Source organism: Vigna radiata, chromosome 6 (genome assembly GCF_000741045.1).
Source record: "Vigna radiata var. radiata cultivar VC1973A chromosome 6, Vradiata_ver6, whole genome shotgun sequence".
NCBI lineage: Eukaryota > Viridiplantae > Streptophyta > Magnoliopsida > Fabales > Fabaceae > Vigna > Vigna radiata.
In genome coordinates, this window is record NC_028356.1 from 32,870,062 (window position 1) to 32,889,501 (window position 19,440).

The following is a 19,440-nucleotide window of genomic DNA, read 5'->3' on the forward strand; positions in this document are numbered from 1 at the left end:
CAGAAGAAACAAAAGAAAGTTGATTGAAATGGAGAAATTGTTAATCATGTGTACTTTGTATCTCTCTCTCTCTCTCTCTCTATATATATATATATATATATTTAAACAAGAAGCTCCATTCATCAATTCTAGCTACAACTGTTCTTCCCGTTGTCTTTCAAAATATATATGATATAGGGGAGAAAAAGAACAGCCACTGAGAATGAGAATGAGGTTGCTAGAGATGGTGACAACTTTTGTTCTTCTGCTGCTTCTTCATCCTCCCTTTCTTAAAACTGTAGAATCACTAAATTTCAACATAACAAACTTCAACGACCCTGAGAGTGAAAAAAACATGGCATACATAGGTGATGGCAAAGCCAGCAACGGCAGCGTAGAACTCAACATTGTGGATTATCTTTTCCGCGTTGGAAGAGCCTTGTACGCAAAACCTCTGCGCCTGTGGGACCAATCATCGAATGTTCTCACAGACTTCACCACACACTTCACTTTCTCCATTGACAGAGCCAAAAACGGCACCTATGCTGACGGTTTCGCCTTCTACATGGCCCCTCATGGCTACCCGATTCCTCCCAACTCAGGTGGTGGCACTTTTGCCCTTTTCAACACCACTTCCAACACCTTTATTCGCCACAACCACGTCCTCGCGGTTGAGTTTGACACGTTCAATGGCACCATTGACCCTCCCATGCAGCATGTTGGCATAGACGATAACTCTCTCAGTTCCGTGACTTCTGCCAAATTTGACATTGACAAAAACCTGGGAAAGAAATGTAACGTTTTGATAACCTACACAGCTTCCAACAAGACCCTCTTTGTGGCTTGGTCCTTCAACGGAACAGCAACGTCACACTCCAATTCTTCACTTTCTTACACGGTTGACCTCATGGAAATTCTACCAGAGTGGGTAGATGTGGGGTTCTCCGCTTCAACAGGCGAATTCACTGAACACAATGTTATTTACACCTGGGACTTTAGTTCAACGTTGAATTCCGATGCTTCGGATAATTCCTCCGGTGGGGACGGGAACGGAAAACGAAAAGTTTGGGTGATTGCTGTGGCGAGTTCTTCGGCGGTCTTGGTGGCCGTGGTTGTGAGTGTTGCAGTGTGGGCAATAATGAAGAAGAAAATAAGGGATAAGGTTGATAAGAGTAATGATGGTGAAGGTGGAGCCAACTTGGTTAAGTTTGATTTGGATAGAGCAACTATACCAAGAAGATTTGATTACAGAGAACTACTTGCAGCCACCAACGGATTCGCAGATGATAGAAAGCTTGGGCGAGGAGCTTCGGGACAGGTTTACAAAGGGATTCTGAGTGATTTGGGGAGGGTTGTTGCGGTGAAAAGGATTTTCGCTAAGTTTGCAAATTCAGAGAGAGTTTTCATCAATGAGGTTAGGGTTATAAGCCGTCTTATACACAGAAACTTGGTGCAGTTCGTAGGGTGGTGCCACGAGCAAGGTGAGTTTCTGTTGCTTTTTGAGTACATGCCTAATGGAAGTCTCGACACTCATCTCTTTGGGGACAAAAAACCTTTGACCTGGGATGTTAGGTGAGTTCGATATATAACATAGATGCTATTTTCTTGAATGTATTTTATTACCTGTTTGGAACATTTAAAATATTACCATGTGTGTTTTGCATCACATCTGACACCAGTTAAAAGAATAACTTCTCCATCTTTTATGAACATGAAAATAAGAAAATACATAATTAAATAAACATAGGCAAACAAGCATTGATTTTCTTGCATTGTATACATATTTACATGTACATGTTTCTTTCTCTCGTTTCATCCCAATTCTCCCTACAGGTACAAGGTAGCATTAGGGGTGGCTGCAGCAGTTCGTTATCTTCATGAAGATGCGGAGCAGTGTGTTCTTCACAGGGATATCAAGTCAGCAAATGTGTTGTTGGACACAGATTTTAGCACCAAGCTTGGAGATTTTGGAATGGCAAAGTTTGTGGATCCGAGGTTGAGGACTCAAATGACAGGGGTGGTGGGGACTTTCGGGTACCTTGCCCCAGAATACCTGAACGGACGTAAGGCTAGCAAGGAATCAGACATTTATAGTTTTGGGGTTGTGGCTCTTGAGATCGCATGTGGAAGGAGAACTTACCATGATGGAGAATTTCATGTGCCTCTGATGAACTGGGTGTGGCAACAGTATGTGAAAGGGAATGTGATGGATGTTGTTGATGAGAGATTGAACAAAGAGTTTAATGTAGATGAAATGAGAAGCTTGATCATTGTGGGGTTGTGGTGTACTAACCCTAACGACAAGGAAAGGCCAAAGGCTGCACAAGTGATCAAAGTTCTTGAACTAGAAGCGCCATTGCCGGAGCTTCCACTTGATATGCATGACCGTCTTCCTCCTTCTCTAGTTACATATTCAGAACAACCTAATTTTCAGTCCGTTCAGACACTACCTTTCACCGACAGCTTTATAAGTGTTGGACGTTAACCTTTGAATTCATGTCGGAAGGAATGAAGTAGTGTACTTTTTCATTCAGATTTTCATTTTGTTCTGTGATTTTCTTTTACTTTTGTGAGAAGTTGTTAAATGGCTGTCAAATATAAGCAATTAACTATCTGTAAGATAATTTCCTTTAAATAAAGTTTTTTTTCATTTCGTTCTGTGATTTCTTTTACTTTTGTGAGAAGATGTTAAATGGCTGTCAAATATAAGCTATTAGGCTGTGTAAGATAATTTCCTTTAAATATAGTTTGTTCATGATCAATGACCTGTTATATACATATATACATGTAAATGGGTTGAAGATAATTTCATTTTGAAAGTGTCTCACGTTCTTAAGACTTATACTAATTGATTAACTCAAATAGAATTGATATCTTATTTTGTAGTTTACACAGAGAATTGTTTTTCGTTAAGAATTGAGAAATTTTCATACATTTTTAAATTTAGATACTCTTTATCTATAACCTATTGTTATATATTTTTCTCTATTAATTTTTTTTCTCACTTTGCACTCCAAATATTCTATACCTACAACAAATTGCATATCACAATCGATGATATGCTATTTTTACTTAGAATTCACATGACTATTGACGAGGAGATAGATAAAAGAAATCACTCAAAAATATTCCTGGAGTATTATAGCCATAATAACTAAGGAATAGATGAAGAGTGGAAAAAAGACTCTACAATTTAAAATATATATATATATATATATATATATATATATATATATATATATATATATATATATATATATATATATATATATATATATATTGGTAGGAAGATGATTAAAGACTTTGAAGAAAACAAAATTGAAACTAATTGATTTATAACTTATAGAAACTAAAACCTTTGTTTGGTTTTATAATAAATGATAGAATAAAAGTGACTAGGTCTAAACTTTTAATCATAAAATAGTCATAACTTGGAAAGAAACATTTATTCACTTGCATTAAAATGTCTATTTTAGAAGGTAAACTTCTTCAAAGAGATGATACATTGTAAATTGATTCATGGAAAAAAGAATAATAAATTTGAAATTGTTGTTATAGGACTAAATATATCCTTTAAAGACTCCAACAAACACTCACTAAAAGCCTCTTAGCTTAAGATTGTATCTACAAAAGACATCTTTGACGTTCAAGTCATTCATATGCGTTATCAGGTAGTAAATGTGATAATTAATGAAAAATATAATGAATTACCTCATAAACTATGCTATTTATATTACTATTTATAGAATTTTTACTTGGATGAGCCTGACCTAGTTAATATGGCTAATTACCCAAATTAGTATTTAGTTAATCAATTTTGCTAATGATGTTTAATCTTGATTTTAATATGGTCAAGGTTGCCTTGGGGTTGACCATGCCGTCATGGTATGTTTTTATACCATAAGGGTCAACCACATCTAGGTATAAGTGGTTGAAATGTACTCGGACACATGTGATATACTAGTTTCCCAGACTCGATATGTATATAATTGAATCTTGATGTTATTGTCATGGTGCCGGAATCCATTGTTGCCGTGTGGAAAGAAAATTTGTATTTCTTTGGTTACCTGACCTTATGAGTATAGTAGCCTCCAATCTCGAGAAACATAGAGACAAAGAGGTTGTAATGATGAAGTGGCAGACTTGATTTGATGTGGAAGATGAAGGGTTTATAGGTAGTATAAGAATTGAAACGACGTTGAGAAGGTGAAGAGTTATGACCCCATGCCCTTAGATATAAGAGATCCAAGGGTTGACATAAGGGGTGGAAAGATAAAAAGCTACAAATATTTTGCAATAGAGTGTTCATTTGTGTTAGTTGAGACCTTGATCCTTGAGAGATTACTTTGCTACCGAGTGAGAGATGATTTATACCTTAAGAGCCGACTACTAACAGGTATCACTAGTGTGAAATATACCATTCAATGTCAGATTATCAAGCAGTTAACGTAAAAAATGACCAGTGACATTGTTATAAATAAAATCATCAATTAGACGTTGGTTACTTTATACAATGATGTCATAAATCACTTAGACGTCGGCTAAGTTCTATTTGACATCATATGTTAAGCTTTTAGACGTCAGTAATCAATGGATCCAACGTTTAAAGGCTTTTAAACATCCGTCAATCAAACAACATATGTCTAACTATGTTGAGTCATTGAAGTCCTAAACCAAAAATACATTTAACTGCATTTCTGCACCAATTAGACGTCAGTGGGTTAGGGGATCGACGTTTATTGGTATTCAAATTAATAAAAGAATTATGCTAATAAGAGAAGGAGACCATTGAAGTTTACAGTTGAAGATCATGTCTTCCTATGAGTGACTCCTACCACTAGTGTAGGAAGATCTATCTGTTCTAAGAAGTTGTCTCCTAAGTTTGTTGGTCCATATAAGATCCTACGACGTATTGAACCAGTAGTTTATGAGATAACTATGCCTCCTCCATGTTTAATTCTTTTAACATTAGCTTATTTTCTTATGTTGTTTGTTGTTTGTTCTTGTTGTATGAATTTTAATGATTATCTTATGAGTGTGAACAAAAAAAGATGAGATATATGTAGAGCATAAACCCTAAGCGATGAACGACGAGGGTATAAATGTATAGTCTAGCTTTGTTTAGTTAAGATTTCATTTTGTGTTGAAATTGTAAAGATCCTTTTGTATTTAAGTAAATAATCTTAATTAGAGTTATGTAGCTGAGGTTGAAATATAATTATTTTGAATAACTACACATATTTTACATAGATATTTGTTCTAGTTTATTAATTTTGGAATGTTTTGTTAATAGTGTTTTATACTATTTAAATGATGTTACAAAATTTCTAATAAATATAAGTATTTCTATAAAAAAAATTTAATTTATTAATTATTTAAAAATGTTATATTAATTTTTAGTTGATTGTGTGTGTATTTTCGTCGTTGTATTTACTAATATTGTTAATAAATATGAAATTTTTTAATAATATAAAAATAATAATGGTGACGGGATGTTTTATTAGTCGTATTAAAAGATGATATAAAAAATATTCAAAAGTATAATAATCTAACAATCTAACATGTTTCTAATAAATAAAATAAAATTTATTTATCATTTTACTTTTAATATAATTTTATTATTTTACATTAATCACTTAATCTTATATAACACATAATAAAAGTAAATAAAATACTCATTTAATAAAAAAATTAAACAGAAAATATTTAATTGTAAAATATAAATATTTTGAATACTTTATAGATAAAACAAATTTAATATATGTTTTAATTAAAAATATCTAAATTAAGAGACTAAAAACAAATGGATGACATCATGACGTGATTAGTTGTATTGTATATGTAATTATGTGTGTATGGATACAATCCAGTTGCTCCCTTCCTTGGCGTTTTTTTAGATTATATTTGTGTAAGGATTAGTAAACGCCAAGCAAGCCATGTTCTGAGAAATACAATATTTAAAGCAAGCAATTATGAGCATAGACATTTGACAACAACTTCTATATACTATTAGCCCACGCAACTCCTGAATGTCAATTCCATATCAGTTACGCCAACAGATACACACATCATTTCTTTGTTTTCCTTCATCTGCATTTCGTTATCAAAAAAATAATGCTGTCCAGTTCAAAATAATCAAAAAGAAAAAACTTGCTCTTCAATTCTCAAGAGCTCAAAGCATCCAAATATCCTATCTTGCCTTTCCTTCTTTACCTTATTGTTCTCTTTTTTCTAACTAACTACAGATCTGTGACAGCCCTGCAAATAAATTTGAAAAACAAAAAATCTGACACAATGAATGAGCTATGCATGCACATGCCTGCAAGAGCATCAACGAAGCTGTAGTCATCAGTAATATAATATCATACATTGTCAAGAAGAAAGTTCCATGATTAGGATAATATTATTCTTGATTTCACTGCAACACCTGCAATTTTTTCTGAACTTCAAGCAACGGCACTAATTAAATTTTTGATCCTGTCACATTAAGATGATAATAAGAAGTCTTCGTTGAGGGGTTCATAAATCATGCTATTATAATTTATGGTACGGGCATATAAACTATCCAATGTTATGTCTTGCCATTATCTCAAGCTTAGACTCTGGTAATAAACCATGTTGCCAACCATTGGAAATTTCCACTACTCCAAAGCTTTTCTTCTGTTCCTCATCCTCTGTATCCTTCCAATAAACTTGGCTCAACCACTTTCCTTCACCATAGCTAACTTTAACGACACTAAAAATGCAAGCATCGTTGGATACGCCGGCGTAGCCAAGGTTGAGGACGGATCTGTTGTGCTCAACCCAATCATCGAGAATGGAAAGGGAAGAGTCATTTATGGCCAACCTTTACGCCTAAAAAACTCTTCTGATGGACTTGCCACTGATTTTTCAACTCGTTTTTCATTCACTATCGACGCAACAGTAGCCAAATACGGTGATGGCTTTGCCTTCTTCTTGGCACCCCTTTTATACCAGATTCCGACTGTCACTTCTAATGGCTCCCTTCTCGGCCTATACGATGCCACCCAAAATAACATCATTGCTGTCGAATTTGACACTTATATAAACGAGTTAGACCCACCAGTGCAACACGTAGGGATCAACAATAACTCTGTGGCATCTCTCAATTATAGCAAGTTTGATATTGAAAGCAACTTAGGGAAGATGGTGCATGCGTTGATAACTTACAATGCTTCTGCCCAACTCCTGGCTGTTTCGTGGTCCTTTGATGGAACTAAATCTTCTTCTACTCCCAGCGGTTATCTTTCGTACAAGATTGACCTGTGGGCAGTTTTGCCGGAGTGGGTCAATGTTGGGTTTTCAGGTTCAACTGGATCATCCACTGAGAAAAACGTGATCCATACCTGGGAGTTCAGTTCAAACCTAGATCTTAATTCTACACATGGAGTGGAAAGTGACATCGCAACCAAATGCAAGGTTCAGGTCAAGATAGTAGTTATTACAGTCATTTGTTCTATTGTTTTTGTGCTTGTGGTCATTAGCATTTCTTGGTTGATTATCAAAAAGAGAAGAACAGAGGATGGTTTTGGTTTAGATAGAGATATTATGCCTAGAAGGTTTGGTTATGAGGAAATAGTTGCAGCCACGAACGGGTTTGCAGATGATAGAAGGCTGGGAGAAGGAGGCTCTGGACAAGTTTACAAAGGGTTTCTGGAAGATTCGGGGCGCGTGGTTGCTGTGAAAAGGATTTTTTCTGACGTTGAAGATTCTGAGAGAATATTTAGAAACGAGGTGAACATCATAAGTCGTCTTATACATAGAAACCTCGTGCAATTCATGGGGTGGTGCCAAGAGAAAGAAGAGTTATTACTGGTTTTTGAGTACATGAGTAATGGAAGCCTTGACAATCATCTGTTTGGTATCAGAAGAAGTTTGACATGGGATGTGAGATACAAGATAGCATTAGGTGTGGCTAGAGCACTTCGTTATCTTCATGAAGACGCGGAGCAGAGTGTTGTTCATAGGGACATAAAATCAGCTAATGTTTTGTTGGACACAGATTTCAACACAAAGATTAGTGACTTTGGGATAGCAAGGTTGGTGGATCCAAGATTGAGGACTCAGAGGACAAAGGTGGTGGGGACATATGGGTACCTAGCTCCAGAATATTTAAACGAAGGGAGGGTTAGCAAAGAATCAGACATGTACAGTTTTGGGGTTTTGGCTCTGGAGATAGCATGTGGAAGGAGGACTTACCAGGATGGCGAAGATAATCACGTGCCTTTGGCGAAATGGGTATGGAAACATTATGTGGATGGGAATATTTTGAATGCTGCTGATGAGGAATTGAAGATGGACTTTGACATATATGAAATGAAATGCTTGCTGAGTGTAGGAATATGGTGTACCCTCCAAGACCACAGGGAAAGGCCAACCTCAGAACAGGTTATAAATGTTCTTAAACAAGAAGTGCCATTGCCAATGTTTTCTGCAAGATTCTCTGATAATGGGCAACCGGATCCCTTTGAATCGTCATCCAGAAAAGAATAAATCCTCCCATTTCAAATTTTCAGTTGCTCAAGAATCACTCCTCCTAAGGAGAATGTCATCGAGAAGAGTTAGTTCAGAGGAGCAAATTTCTTGAATTTTGTTCAGTATAAATTGTCACTTAATTGACTTGAACAAGAGATGTCAAAAGAAAATTTCAATTTAAAACATGAAGAAACAATTTATGTTTTTCTTTTCTACCTCATTTATGTATTATTGTGACTTTTAACTCTCGCTAAAATTCTCTCTAGCGTTTAATTATTAGGATTTAAGCATAACAGGTGAGAAAAATCTTAAAAGCCTACCATATCAAGTAGATTTGTTTTTTTAACAATAGCAAACTTCATCAGTTAGTCACAAGAAGTATGAATGGGAATTGGGGACGAGTGCAGTCTAAATTTGACTATCTCATCTATATTTTTACAGTTATGTATATGAAAATTTTATCTAATTCTCATCTCCATCTTTACTCTCTATTTACAATCTTATCTATTCTTTTACTATTCCCTTTAAAAAAAATTCCAAATTGAACTAACCTATGGGATTGAGTAATCCGGAATAGACTGCACAGATTACCCTCGATCTCTCATCATAAAAAAGCAGAAAGGATCCATAGGTTCACAGCGCACCCGCACAGTAGCAGATCCACCTCTACCCCGAATAGCGACAACCATTGCTGAAGCGACATAAGCCCCCGTAACGCTACGACCTCGTTGTTCGGCGCAGCCACATTCATCATGTCGCAAAGCTTCATCACGGCGACATATCAGCCGGTGCGGCCATCGACGTAGAGCCCAAGCTGGAGCATCGAATTCGTAGCCTTGGCGATCTGGAAAAGCTACTGAATCGGGATTTACAAGTGTAGTGATCCCAAACGATGGCATTGTCTGGTAGGGAGAAGGGAAAGGGGGGTTTTGAGGGGAGAAGCAACTGCACTGGAAAGAAGATGCTTGTTGATTTCGTACGGATTCAATTCAGAATTTTAAATTTTGAATACATTTTTAAATTTTAGATTTCAAAATGCGAACACAACATCCAAAAATAAAATATATTTAATATTTCTCACATCATCCCATAAATGTATGTGAGAAAACTGGGGCTGAAATTAGAAAGCCCTCATTCTTCAATATATAGTCCTAATTAAAAAAAAAAAAAATATCACTAATATTGATGGAGTTTTGTTGGTCGATGTTTATTGACATATGATTCCATTAGTAATTTACTCCAACATCGATCTTTATATAAATTAGATTTAAATATATTTTATGTTTATGATAAATTTGAAAATTTTTAATTGAATTGTTGTGTAATTTAGCCTTTGATTCTTGTCCAACTACTAATTCTTTCCTTAAGCTTATAGTTTTTAATTCAGCAAAAGAGCTATATTCTCTCCCTTGTTTTCTAGTGATCTCGCCCACTTTTAAAATTTAGTTAAAAAAGTCACCATATCCCAAAATTTATTTAAAAAATATTTAATACCTATTTTGGTCCCTTCTTTGGGAGGGTTTGTTCAAAGTGGTCTCTCCTTTTTTTCAAAAGTTCACTAAAGTCCTACTTTTTGCAAAAACTGTTCAAAGTGGTCCTTTTTGCTAAGGGTGTTAACTTTCTTAACGACACAGTTGCCAGGTGGCTAATATTTGCTGAGGTGTAACGTTTTGGCTAGCACTGTTGTGTGTTTTAAAAAAAATAATTAATTGTGACGTGGAATTTAATAAAATTATATTTAAATTAAAAATTGAATTTGGGGTTAATTAGAGGGTAATTAATTAAAAATCCCATTAAGAACCTTAATTGTTTATGGAAATCTAAAATGGAGAAAAATCCCCAATCTGAATCCTAAGAACCCTAAAGTGAAACTAACCAGAAACCCTAAATTGGGGAAGAAAACCCTCAATTTGTTTGACATTTATCTTTTCTTTTTGTTTTGTCGTATAAGGACTTGTGTTGCTCCACTTGAAAGACTGAAGTTGGAATACATAGTTTGTGGTGAGAAGAGGAATATATTCGAGCTTATTAGCAAAATTGCCGCTACTCAAGGGTTGAGAGGCTTTTGGAAAAGGAACCTTGTAAATGTTCTGCGAACAGCTCCATTCAAAGCGGTTAATTTCTATGCCTACGATACTAATAGAAAGCAGTTGCTGAGGTTTTCTAGGAATGAGGAAACTACTAATTTTGAGAGGTTTATTGCTGGTGCTGCTGTTGGGATTACTGCTACCATTATTTGCCTTCCACTTGACACGGTATGTAGCATTTTGAATTATGATTTTGTAGTTCGTTTTCTCTGTTGAATCCCAACAAAGGGGCGAAAACAGAAAACAGATTGAGGGTTTTCTTCCCCAATTTAGGGTTTCTGGTTCTAGTTTCACTTTAGGGTTCTTAGGATTCAGATTGGGGATTTTTCTCCATTTTAGATTTCTAGAAACAATTAAGGTTCTTAATGGGATTTTTAATTAATTACCCCCAATTAACCCCAAATTCAATTTTTAATTTAAACCTAATTTTATTAAATTCCACGTCACAATTAATTATTTTTTTTAAAACACACAACAATGCCAACACAGCCAAAATGTTACACCTCAGCAAATATTAGCCACCTGGCAGCTGTGCCGTTAAGAAAGTTAACGCCGTTAGCAAAAAGGACCACTTTAAACAGTTTTTGCAAAAGGTAGAACTTAAGTGAACTTTTGAAAAAAAGGAGGGACCACTTTGAACAAACCCTCCCAAAGGAGGGACCAAAATAGGTATTAAACCTTTAAAAAATTATCGAATTTTAAAATTTAGTTAAAAAAATCATAAGATTTTAAAATATGATTAATAAAATAGATTTAAAAATTCAATTTAGGAAGTCATTAGATTTTAAAATCTAATTAAAATACTCACCAGGTTCAAAAATTTAATTTAAGATATAACTACGTTTCAAAATATGATTATTATAGTCATCGAATTTTGAAATTCATTTAAGAATTTTAGGGGATTTCAAAATCCATGAAGACCTTAACTGAATTTCAAAATTTAATGAAACTCTTAACGGATTTCAAAGTCCAGTGACTTCCTTAAATATTTTTATTTTTTAAACTTCTTTATTTTAATTTTTTAATTTGTTTTACTTGTTTTTGCTAATAATATCTTGAGTTATTATTATTATTACTATTGTTAGGGTTAAATATGTTTATGGTCCATGTGAAAATTGAAATTAGTCTCTCTTTGAAACTTTGACCCAATTTAGTCTTTCAACTTTAGAAATGTGTGGATTTAATCTTTTTAACCAATTTTTGTTAAGTGCATTTGACATTTCAAGTACATTTCATGATAACATTTGAGTTTTTTACACTGTTTGACATTTTTTTTTTTTCAATGTTAGTTGAAAAACACATTTGAAACTTCAAATAAACTTAACAAACTTTGTTAAAAGGACTAAATGTACACTATTATAAAGATAAGGAACTAAACTAGTCTAAAGTTTCAAAAAAGGACTAATTCCAATTTTGACTGAAAGTTAAGGGACCAAAAATGTATTTAACCCATATTATTATTATTATTATTATTATTATTATTATCATCATCATCATCATCATCATCATCATCGAAGAAGTGAGGTATTCAATGGTGATGATGTTATGTTATTAGAGGTTATATTGTAAAATGAAATATTATCTTTTCGGTTTGATGGATTCACTGGTAAAATTGATTTTTATGTCAAATTTCTTTTTTTTTTATCAATGAAATGTGCTAGAGAGATATAAATAATTTTACTACTGATTAGATTTTTCCCACACTAATTGAAAGGGTTTGATGGATTGCTTTTGATCTTGGGCTCGTTGTAATAATTATAAGATTTGATAAACTACTAGTCAACTTGAAAGAAAGACATTTATGTTGTTAGGATATGAAAGGAGTGGAAAGTACAAGAAATATAAATTTGATGTTCAATCAAGCATATACAGCACAAGAAAATGCAAGTGTTCTTTTAGATTGAAAGGCAAGCCAATTTTTGGTATAAGGGTCATCTCACCAACTAGGACATGGAAACTGTTCGTCTCTCTATGCCATTTCTCAAATAATGTCAATATCAAACCCTTATAGGCATAATCATAAGAAATATCGCATAGAGTCATTAAATCAGGATTCAACACAATCTTGAACAACCAAATGTCATGTTTCAAATTTGTTTTATTTTTTTCATGGGAGACCAACTTCATCTCCTCTCGGTCCTAAACAAAACAATTAGATATTAGGTTTAAACAACTCATTAGCCATCAAAATTAAAAAAAGAAAATCAACTATTGTACTAACCTCGTTCTTTCATAACACATGCAAATGATTGACATAGCTCGTCAACAATAATGTATCATGTGGACCTCCAAGAAATTCACTTACTTCATGTTCTTGAACAACATCGTTGTGCTACTCAACAACATCGTCCTACTACTCAATAACATTCTCGTGCTGCTTATGAACATTAAGATGGTGTAATGTCGCAGGCTCTTTAGGACGACCCCTTCTACAAGCTGATATAGTATATCTTCTTATACGTTCACCTTATGAAGAACTCTTATCCTGATATATGGATGCACCTTGTGTTCTTGTCATGTCTATAAAAAAAATTCATAACATATTAAAACACCAAATACAAATAAAAAATATAAAATACCAAAAAAAAGTTAAAAAAACATATAGATATTGGATTTCAAAATCCAGTTAAGGGCTTAACTGAATTTCGAAATTTAATGAAGACCTCAACCACATTTTGGAATCCAATGGAGGCCTTAACCAAATTTTGAAATCAAATTAGGCCCTCACTGGATTTCAAAATCTGGTTAAGGGCTTCATCAAATTTTGAATCTAATTCTAAATCTGGTTCACAAATTAAATCCAGTAGACCATTAACTGGATTTCGAAATTTGGTGAACCCTATTTCCCAAAATCTACACATATTCCCCATTTCTATATATGTATATACATTATACTAATCATTTTAAATGAAATGTAAAACAAAAAATCTAAAGGAAAAGGAAAATGAACATGTACATGTGACATCCAATATGCAAACATGAAGAAGACCAAAGGTTGGTTGGTGTAGTAACAAAAAAAATTTGACAAAATTTGGGAGTAAAGTTTGAAGGATCATTATTATAATTGGGTTTTCATAGTCTTTTCTTTGCTTGATTTGACCCTTAGTCAATGATGTATATGTTACAACATTCATATTAGCATGGTAATTATTCAATCATCCAACAATCTGGGCATCCTCCTCATCACTCATATAGGCATTCTAATTTATTTCCTTAATATTAAGTTTTAGGCACTTTTCCTGAACGATCTTTAAATCCAACTTGTACATAATGTTTTTCTTCATTTTAACTTGGACAATCGATCATATGAACTTACCCTTCAAATATAATACTCAGTATTTCACGAGTACCAAGTAACCTTTTTCCATGGGTTCCCTATACTTAGAATGGTGTTCTTAGGATATGATACATAGTACACATCTAATATTATCCTAACTCGGTCATCCTTTTGTAATTGTACCTCAACCTTTTACTACATCCTTTGAAGCATCTCTAAACGACACATATTTGAATTCAACCTTTGATGGGTCTTTGAATAGATGTTAATCTTTAAACATATGATTTCTTGTACCCATGTCAAGATACACACCGAATTTATATTAACACTATCAGTACCTAAACATCGTATCATCATCAACAAAGATTCTTTCTCCTCACAAACTTTTGTAAGTTGGTAGTCTCTTCATTCTTGTTCTCGGATCGACATTCTTTAACATAATGCCTGACCTTATAGAATTGTAACAATTGTTTGAGGTACAATCCTTTGTATATTAGACATATTTATTGCACATACAACATTTTTTAGTCATTAATAATGACCTCAAAATTTTCTCCATCACTTGGCCAGCGGATAATGTCTCTCTATTTTGGCTATGTTGGTTCATCATGATCTCAACACACATGATGTATTTGCAGAATCCTTCTAACTCCTTCATCTTCATACTATCCACTCTTCTCAAAGTGTTTGAAGTCAAACATGTTTCACTCAGTCATTTTCCTTGTATGCCTTTTCCAAGATACACTTCTTTTGAAGTTTTGGCATTTGTTATCTCCTCATGACCAGACTCGTCAACAACTCGATACAACATGTACAAGATTGTCTTTACCTTTATACACATAATTTTCAATGCATTATTTTAGGTTATCGTAAGACCTACAATGCTTTGTGGTTTTATGAAACTGAAATCATAGAAAAACATTAGAGGGGAGGAAGGGTGAATAATGTTTTAAAATTTTCATAAAGCAACATATAATGAATTTGAAAGAGATATATAATTCAAATAAAATGTTCAGGCACTGGTTTTTATAAAGGGTGTGTATTGGAAAAGGTTTCAAAAAGCAAAGCAGTAACACACATATTTTATACTTGTTCACTCAACCTGAGCTACGTCCAGTTCTCCCTTAAAAACTCTTAAGGGGTTCCATTAATCTTTAAGAAGGTTACACAAGTTTTACCTATCCAGGTTTACAATGAGTATTTGCACCACTCCTGGTATATAAGTAATATCAAGCCTAAACATCTGTTTAGATTGTTTAACTCAACTGAGCTAAACACTAAGTATTTTAATAGAATGTCAAAACGTAGCTTGTACGATGTGTCAAAGTAGAGTGCTTCAAGGGAAACATTTATAGAATGTTGTTCATATTTCTCAACTTCTTTATCTTGTATGCAGTAATTCTGATCAAGTCTTTGTACTTTTATGATCTGCACAAATATCAAAAATAAGGTATACAAGTATCGAAACTCTTTATCACACATGTATTTAATATCATTAAATATTTTGAATGTTTATAAACGTTAAATGTATTGCATGTTCAAGGCATTATATTATTTGTCAACTCATTAATAAATCCATCGTTTAGCAAAACATTCAACATATAATTATCATACATGGTAAGACATTGAATGCTTATATTATGAAGTTGTTTGTGATTTATAACGTTTAACGACTTTCCTTAGACGATACATTTCATAAGATGTTTGCTTGAATAACACTATTTGAATAAAATATCTTTTAAGCTTCAATGTGCTTATGAGCATTGAGATAGACGCTTCCTTTTGTAAGACATTATTTGTAAAATATTGTCCGTTTAGACAATATGTGTTTGAAAGCGCTATTTTATGATTCATGGTTTATAAGATGATTATTTATGAAAGACATTTCCTTTCATTAGATGCGATTTATAGCACTTTGTCTTTCAGACAATATCATCTAGAAAATGTTATTATATACTTGTTTTTGTCTAGAAAAGATATTTCTAAGTATATTTCTCTTAGACGTTTTTATTTTAAAACAATGTTTCTTTCAAAGTGTGATATTTCATTTAATGTTTTCAAAACTTAAATTACTATACGATTTAGTTTCTAAACGATTTTATCTTAATAAAAACTATCTTCAATCACCTTCCAATTATCCTTGAAATCCAAAGAAAACCTTCATCTCAAAATTACAATTATTATAGTTGATAGCCTTTGTCAATTCAAACAAAGATATTGTCAATTCAGACAAAGACATATTGCTTTAATATTCGTCATTTCACTCAATATTTTAAAACACTCCTACACCAAGCTCTCTTAATTAACATGTCTTATATGAATATTTCTTTTGATTATCATAGTTAAAACACAAAAAGATAATCAGCGACTTGTTATTTGTCCTCTTTGATTGTTAACACATTAACTTTCATTTAAGTTTATTCAATACTATATTAACTCCCATTTAAGTTTATTTAACATAAAAAAACTCTTTTGATATAAACCTTAAAGGTATGAAAAAAAAGGAGATCAAATCCAGTTAATCAAGATTATTATAAGACTTAAGAATGTAAACAAAGATATAAGAGGTCATTACATGACCAAACTTTATAAAAAGGAAATTATATTTCCACAGCCACGAATACATTTGACATGTCATTAAACAACTTCTGACAAAAGTAACAGAAACCACACAACGAAATGAAAATCTGCATGAAAAAAGCACAACTTCATTCTTCCCGAAATAGATGAATTCAAAGGCTAACGCCCATCACTTGTGAAACTGTGAGTAAAAGGTAATGAAGGTATGGACTGAGAATTAGTCTGTTGTGAATGCGTAGCTAGAGAAGGAGGAAGATGGTCATGCATATCAAGAGGAAGCTCTGGCAATGGCGCTTCTAGCTCAAGAACTCTTATTACTTGTGTAGCCGTTGGTCTTTCCTTGTCGTTAGGGTTAGTACACCACAACCCCACAATGATCAAGCTTCTCATTTCATCTACATTAAAATCCCTATACAGTCTCTCATCAGCAACATTCAGAACATTCCCTTCCATATATTGTTGCCACACCCAGTTCACAAGAGGCACATGAAACTCTCCATCTTTGTAGGTCCTCCTTCCACATGCAATTTCAAGAGCTACAACCCCAAAACTATAAATGTCTGATTCCTTACTAGCCCTACCTCCGTGGATGTATTCTGGGGCAAGGTACCCGTAAGTCCCCACCACCCCTGTCATTTGAGTCCTCAACCTCGGATCCACAAACTTTGCCATTCCAAAATCTCCAAGCTTTGTGCTAAAATCTGTGTCCAACAATACATTTGCTGATTTAATATCCCTGTGAAGAACACACTGCTCCGCATCCTCATGAAGATAACGAACTGCTGCAGCCACTCCTAATGCCACCTTGTACCTGTGGTAAAGGTTACATTTGCATGAGTAAATTACTCTATTAAATGCATGTTTGACCATGTTTTTTTAATTACGTATTTTCTTATGTTCACGTTCATAGCAACAAAAGATGCAGAAGTTATTATTTTAGCTTAGGGTAATTACTATATTATTAAGCGATGGGGAACAGTCTGATTTTGAAATATAATATGTTGCAGAAAGGTAATAAAATATATTCAAGAACATGTGGTATCTAACTTACCTAACATCCCAGGTCAAAGGTTTTTTGTCCCCAAAGAGATGAGTGTCGAGACTTCCATTGGGCATGTATTCAAAAAGCAACAGAAACTCACCATGCTCGTGACACCATCCTACGAACTGCACCAAGTTTCTGTGTATAAGACGGCTTATAACCCTAACCTCATTGGTGAAAACTCTCTCTGAATTTGAAAAGTTGGTGAAAATCCTTTTCACAGCAACAACCCTTCCTAAATAACTCAGAATCCCTTTGTACACCTGTCCCGACGCTCCTCGTCCAAGCTTTCGATCATCTGCGAATCCGTTGGTGGCTGCAAGTAGTTCTTTGTAATCAAACCTTCTTGGTATAGTTTCCCTATCCAAATCAAACTTAACCAAGTTCGTTCCACCTTCACCATCCCTACTATTACGAACCTTATCCCTTCTTTTCTTCATCATCATTGCCCAAACTGCAACACTCGCAACCACGGCCACCAAGACCGCCGAAGAAGTCGCCACTGCAATCACCAAAACTTTTCGTTTTCCGTTCCCCTCACCAGAGGAATTATCCGTAGCATCGGAATTCAACGTTGAGCTAAACTCCCACGAGTGAATAACGTTGTGTTCAGTTAATTCGCCTGTTGAAGCGGAGAACCCAATATCCACCCACTCGGGTAGAATTTCCATGAGGTCAATCGGGTAAGATAGTGAAGAACTGGAATGTGAGGTTGGTGTTCCGTTGAAGGACCAAGCCACAAAGAGGGTCTTGTTGGAAGAAGTGTAGGTTATCAAAACGTTACATTTCTTTCCAAGGTTTTTGTCAATGTCGAGCTTGGCAAAAGTGACGGATTTGAGAGAGTTATCGTTTATGCCAACGTGCTGCATCGGAGGGTCAATGGTGCCATTAAAGGTGTCAAACTCAACAGCGAGGACGTGGTTTTGGGGAATAAAGTTATTGGAGGTGGTGTTGAAAAGGGCAAAAGTGCCACCACCTGAGTTGGGAGGAATCGGGTAGCCATGAGGGGCCATGTAGAAGGCGAAACCGTCAGCATAGGTGCCGTTTTTGGCTCTGTCAATGGAGAAAGTGAAGTGTGTGGTGAAGTCTGTGAGAACATTCGATGATTGGTCCCACAGGCGCAGAGGTTTTGCGTACAAGGCTCTTCCAACGCGGAAAAGATAATCCACAATGTTGAGTTCTACGCTGCCGTTGCTGGCTCTGCCATCACCGACGTATGCCATGTTTTTTGCACTCTCAGGGTCTTCGAAGTTTGTTATGTTGAAATTTAGTGATTCTACAGTTTTAAGAAAAGGAGGATGAAGAGCCAGCACAAGAACAAACATTGTCATCATTTCTAGCAACCTCATTCTCATTCTCAGCTGCTGTTTTTTTTTCTCTCCTATATCTTATAAATTTTGAAAGACAAGGGGAAGATTGTAGCTAGAATTGATGAATGGAGCTTATTGTTTAAAGATATATATAGATACAAACCATTATATGATTAACAATTTCTCCCCTTATCTCAACTTTTTTTGTGCTTTCCTAGGATTCAAACTCGACCTTAAATAATAAATGGAAAATGTATTTTTTTAATCATTTTTTTACAACTTTTTTATAATAACTTGTTATTATACTATTTTAAATATATGAACTAATAAAACAGTGACACATTGTAAAAAATTATTAAAAAAAATTGTTAAAATATTATAGTCATGGCTATTTCAAATTCAATTTGTTTTTTGAGAAGTCAATTAATCATGCTATTACAAAGACTATAATATTTTAACAACTTTTTTAATCACATTTTTATAATAGATTATTTGTCACTATTTGATTGGTTCGTATATATAAAATGAACCAATCATAAACTATCACATAAATTGTTGTAAAAAAGTTGTTAAATTAATATAGATTTTCCAATATATATATATATATATATATATATATATATATATATATATATATATATATATATATATATATATATATATATATAT

The 19,440-nt window shown here is 34.0% G+C and overlaps 3 protein-coding genes across 3 annotated transcripts in view; 2 read left to right on the plus strand and 1 right to left on the minus strand.

Annotated features, from left to right (window-relative positions):
* Positions 1-145: 145 nt before the first annotated feature.
* On the plus strand, positions 146-2,618 carry LOC106763731 (L-type lectin-domain containing receptor kinase IX.1-like). Its single transcript, XM_022782479.1, has 2 exons — positions 146-1,551; positions 1,813-2,618. The coding sequence occupies exons 1-2, from the start codon at positions 203-205 to the stop codon at positions 2,462-2,464; spliced, it is 2,001 nt and encodes a 666-aa protein (XP_022638200.1). The 5' UTR covers positions 146-202; the 3' UTR covers positions 2,465-2,618.
* Positions 2,619-6,453: 3,835 nt separating this feature from the next.
* On the plus strand, positions 6,454-8,732 carry LOC106762954 (L-type lectin-domain containing receptor kinase IX.1-like). Its single transcript, XM_014647090.2, has one exon. It carries the CDS (start codon positions 6,595-6,597, stop codon positions 8,491-8,493), a length of 1,899 nt encoding a protein of 632 aa, XP_014502576.1. The 5' UTR covers positions 6,454-6,594; the 3' UTR covers positions 8,494-8,732.
* A 7,846-nt stretch (positions 8,733-16,578) lies between these two features.
* LOC106763732 (L-type lectin-domain containing receptor kinase IX.1-like) overlaps positions 16,579-19,440 on the minus strand; it is a 40,997-nt gene continuing 38,135 nt past the window's right edge. Inside the window, 2 exon segments of the mRNA XM_014647896.1 lie at positions 16,579-17,230; positions 17,471-18,848. Coding sequence (XP_014503382.1) covers positions 16,579-17,230; positions 17,471-18,848 — 2,030 coding nt within the window.

Excerpts from the sequence above, each read along its gene's own strand:
- LOC106763731 (XM_022782479.1), top strand. The coding sequence starts at position 203 with ATGAGAATGAGGTTGCTAGAGATGGTGACAACTTTTGTTCTTCTGCTG. Across the intron at positions 1,552-1,812 it reads CCTTTGACCTGGGATGTTAG|GTACAAGGTAGCATTAGGGG; the intron begins GTGAGTTCGATA and ends TTCTCCCTACAG.
- LOC106762954 (XM_014647090.2), top strand. The coding sequence starts at position 6,595 with ATGTTGCCAACCATTGGAAATTTCCACTACTCCAAAGCTTTTCTTCTG.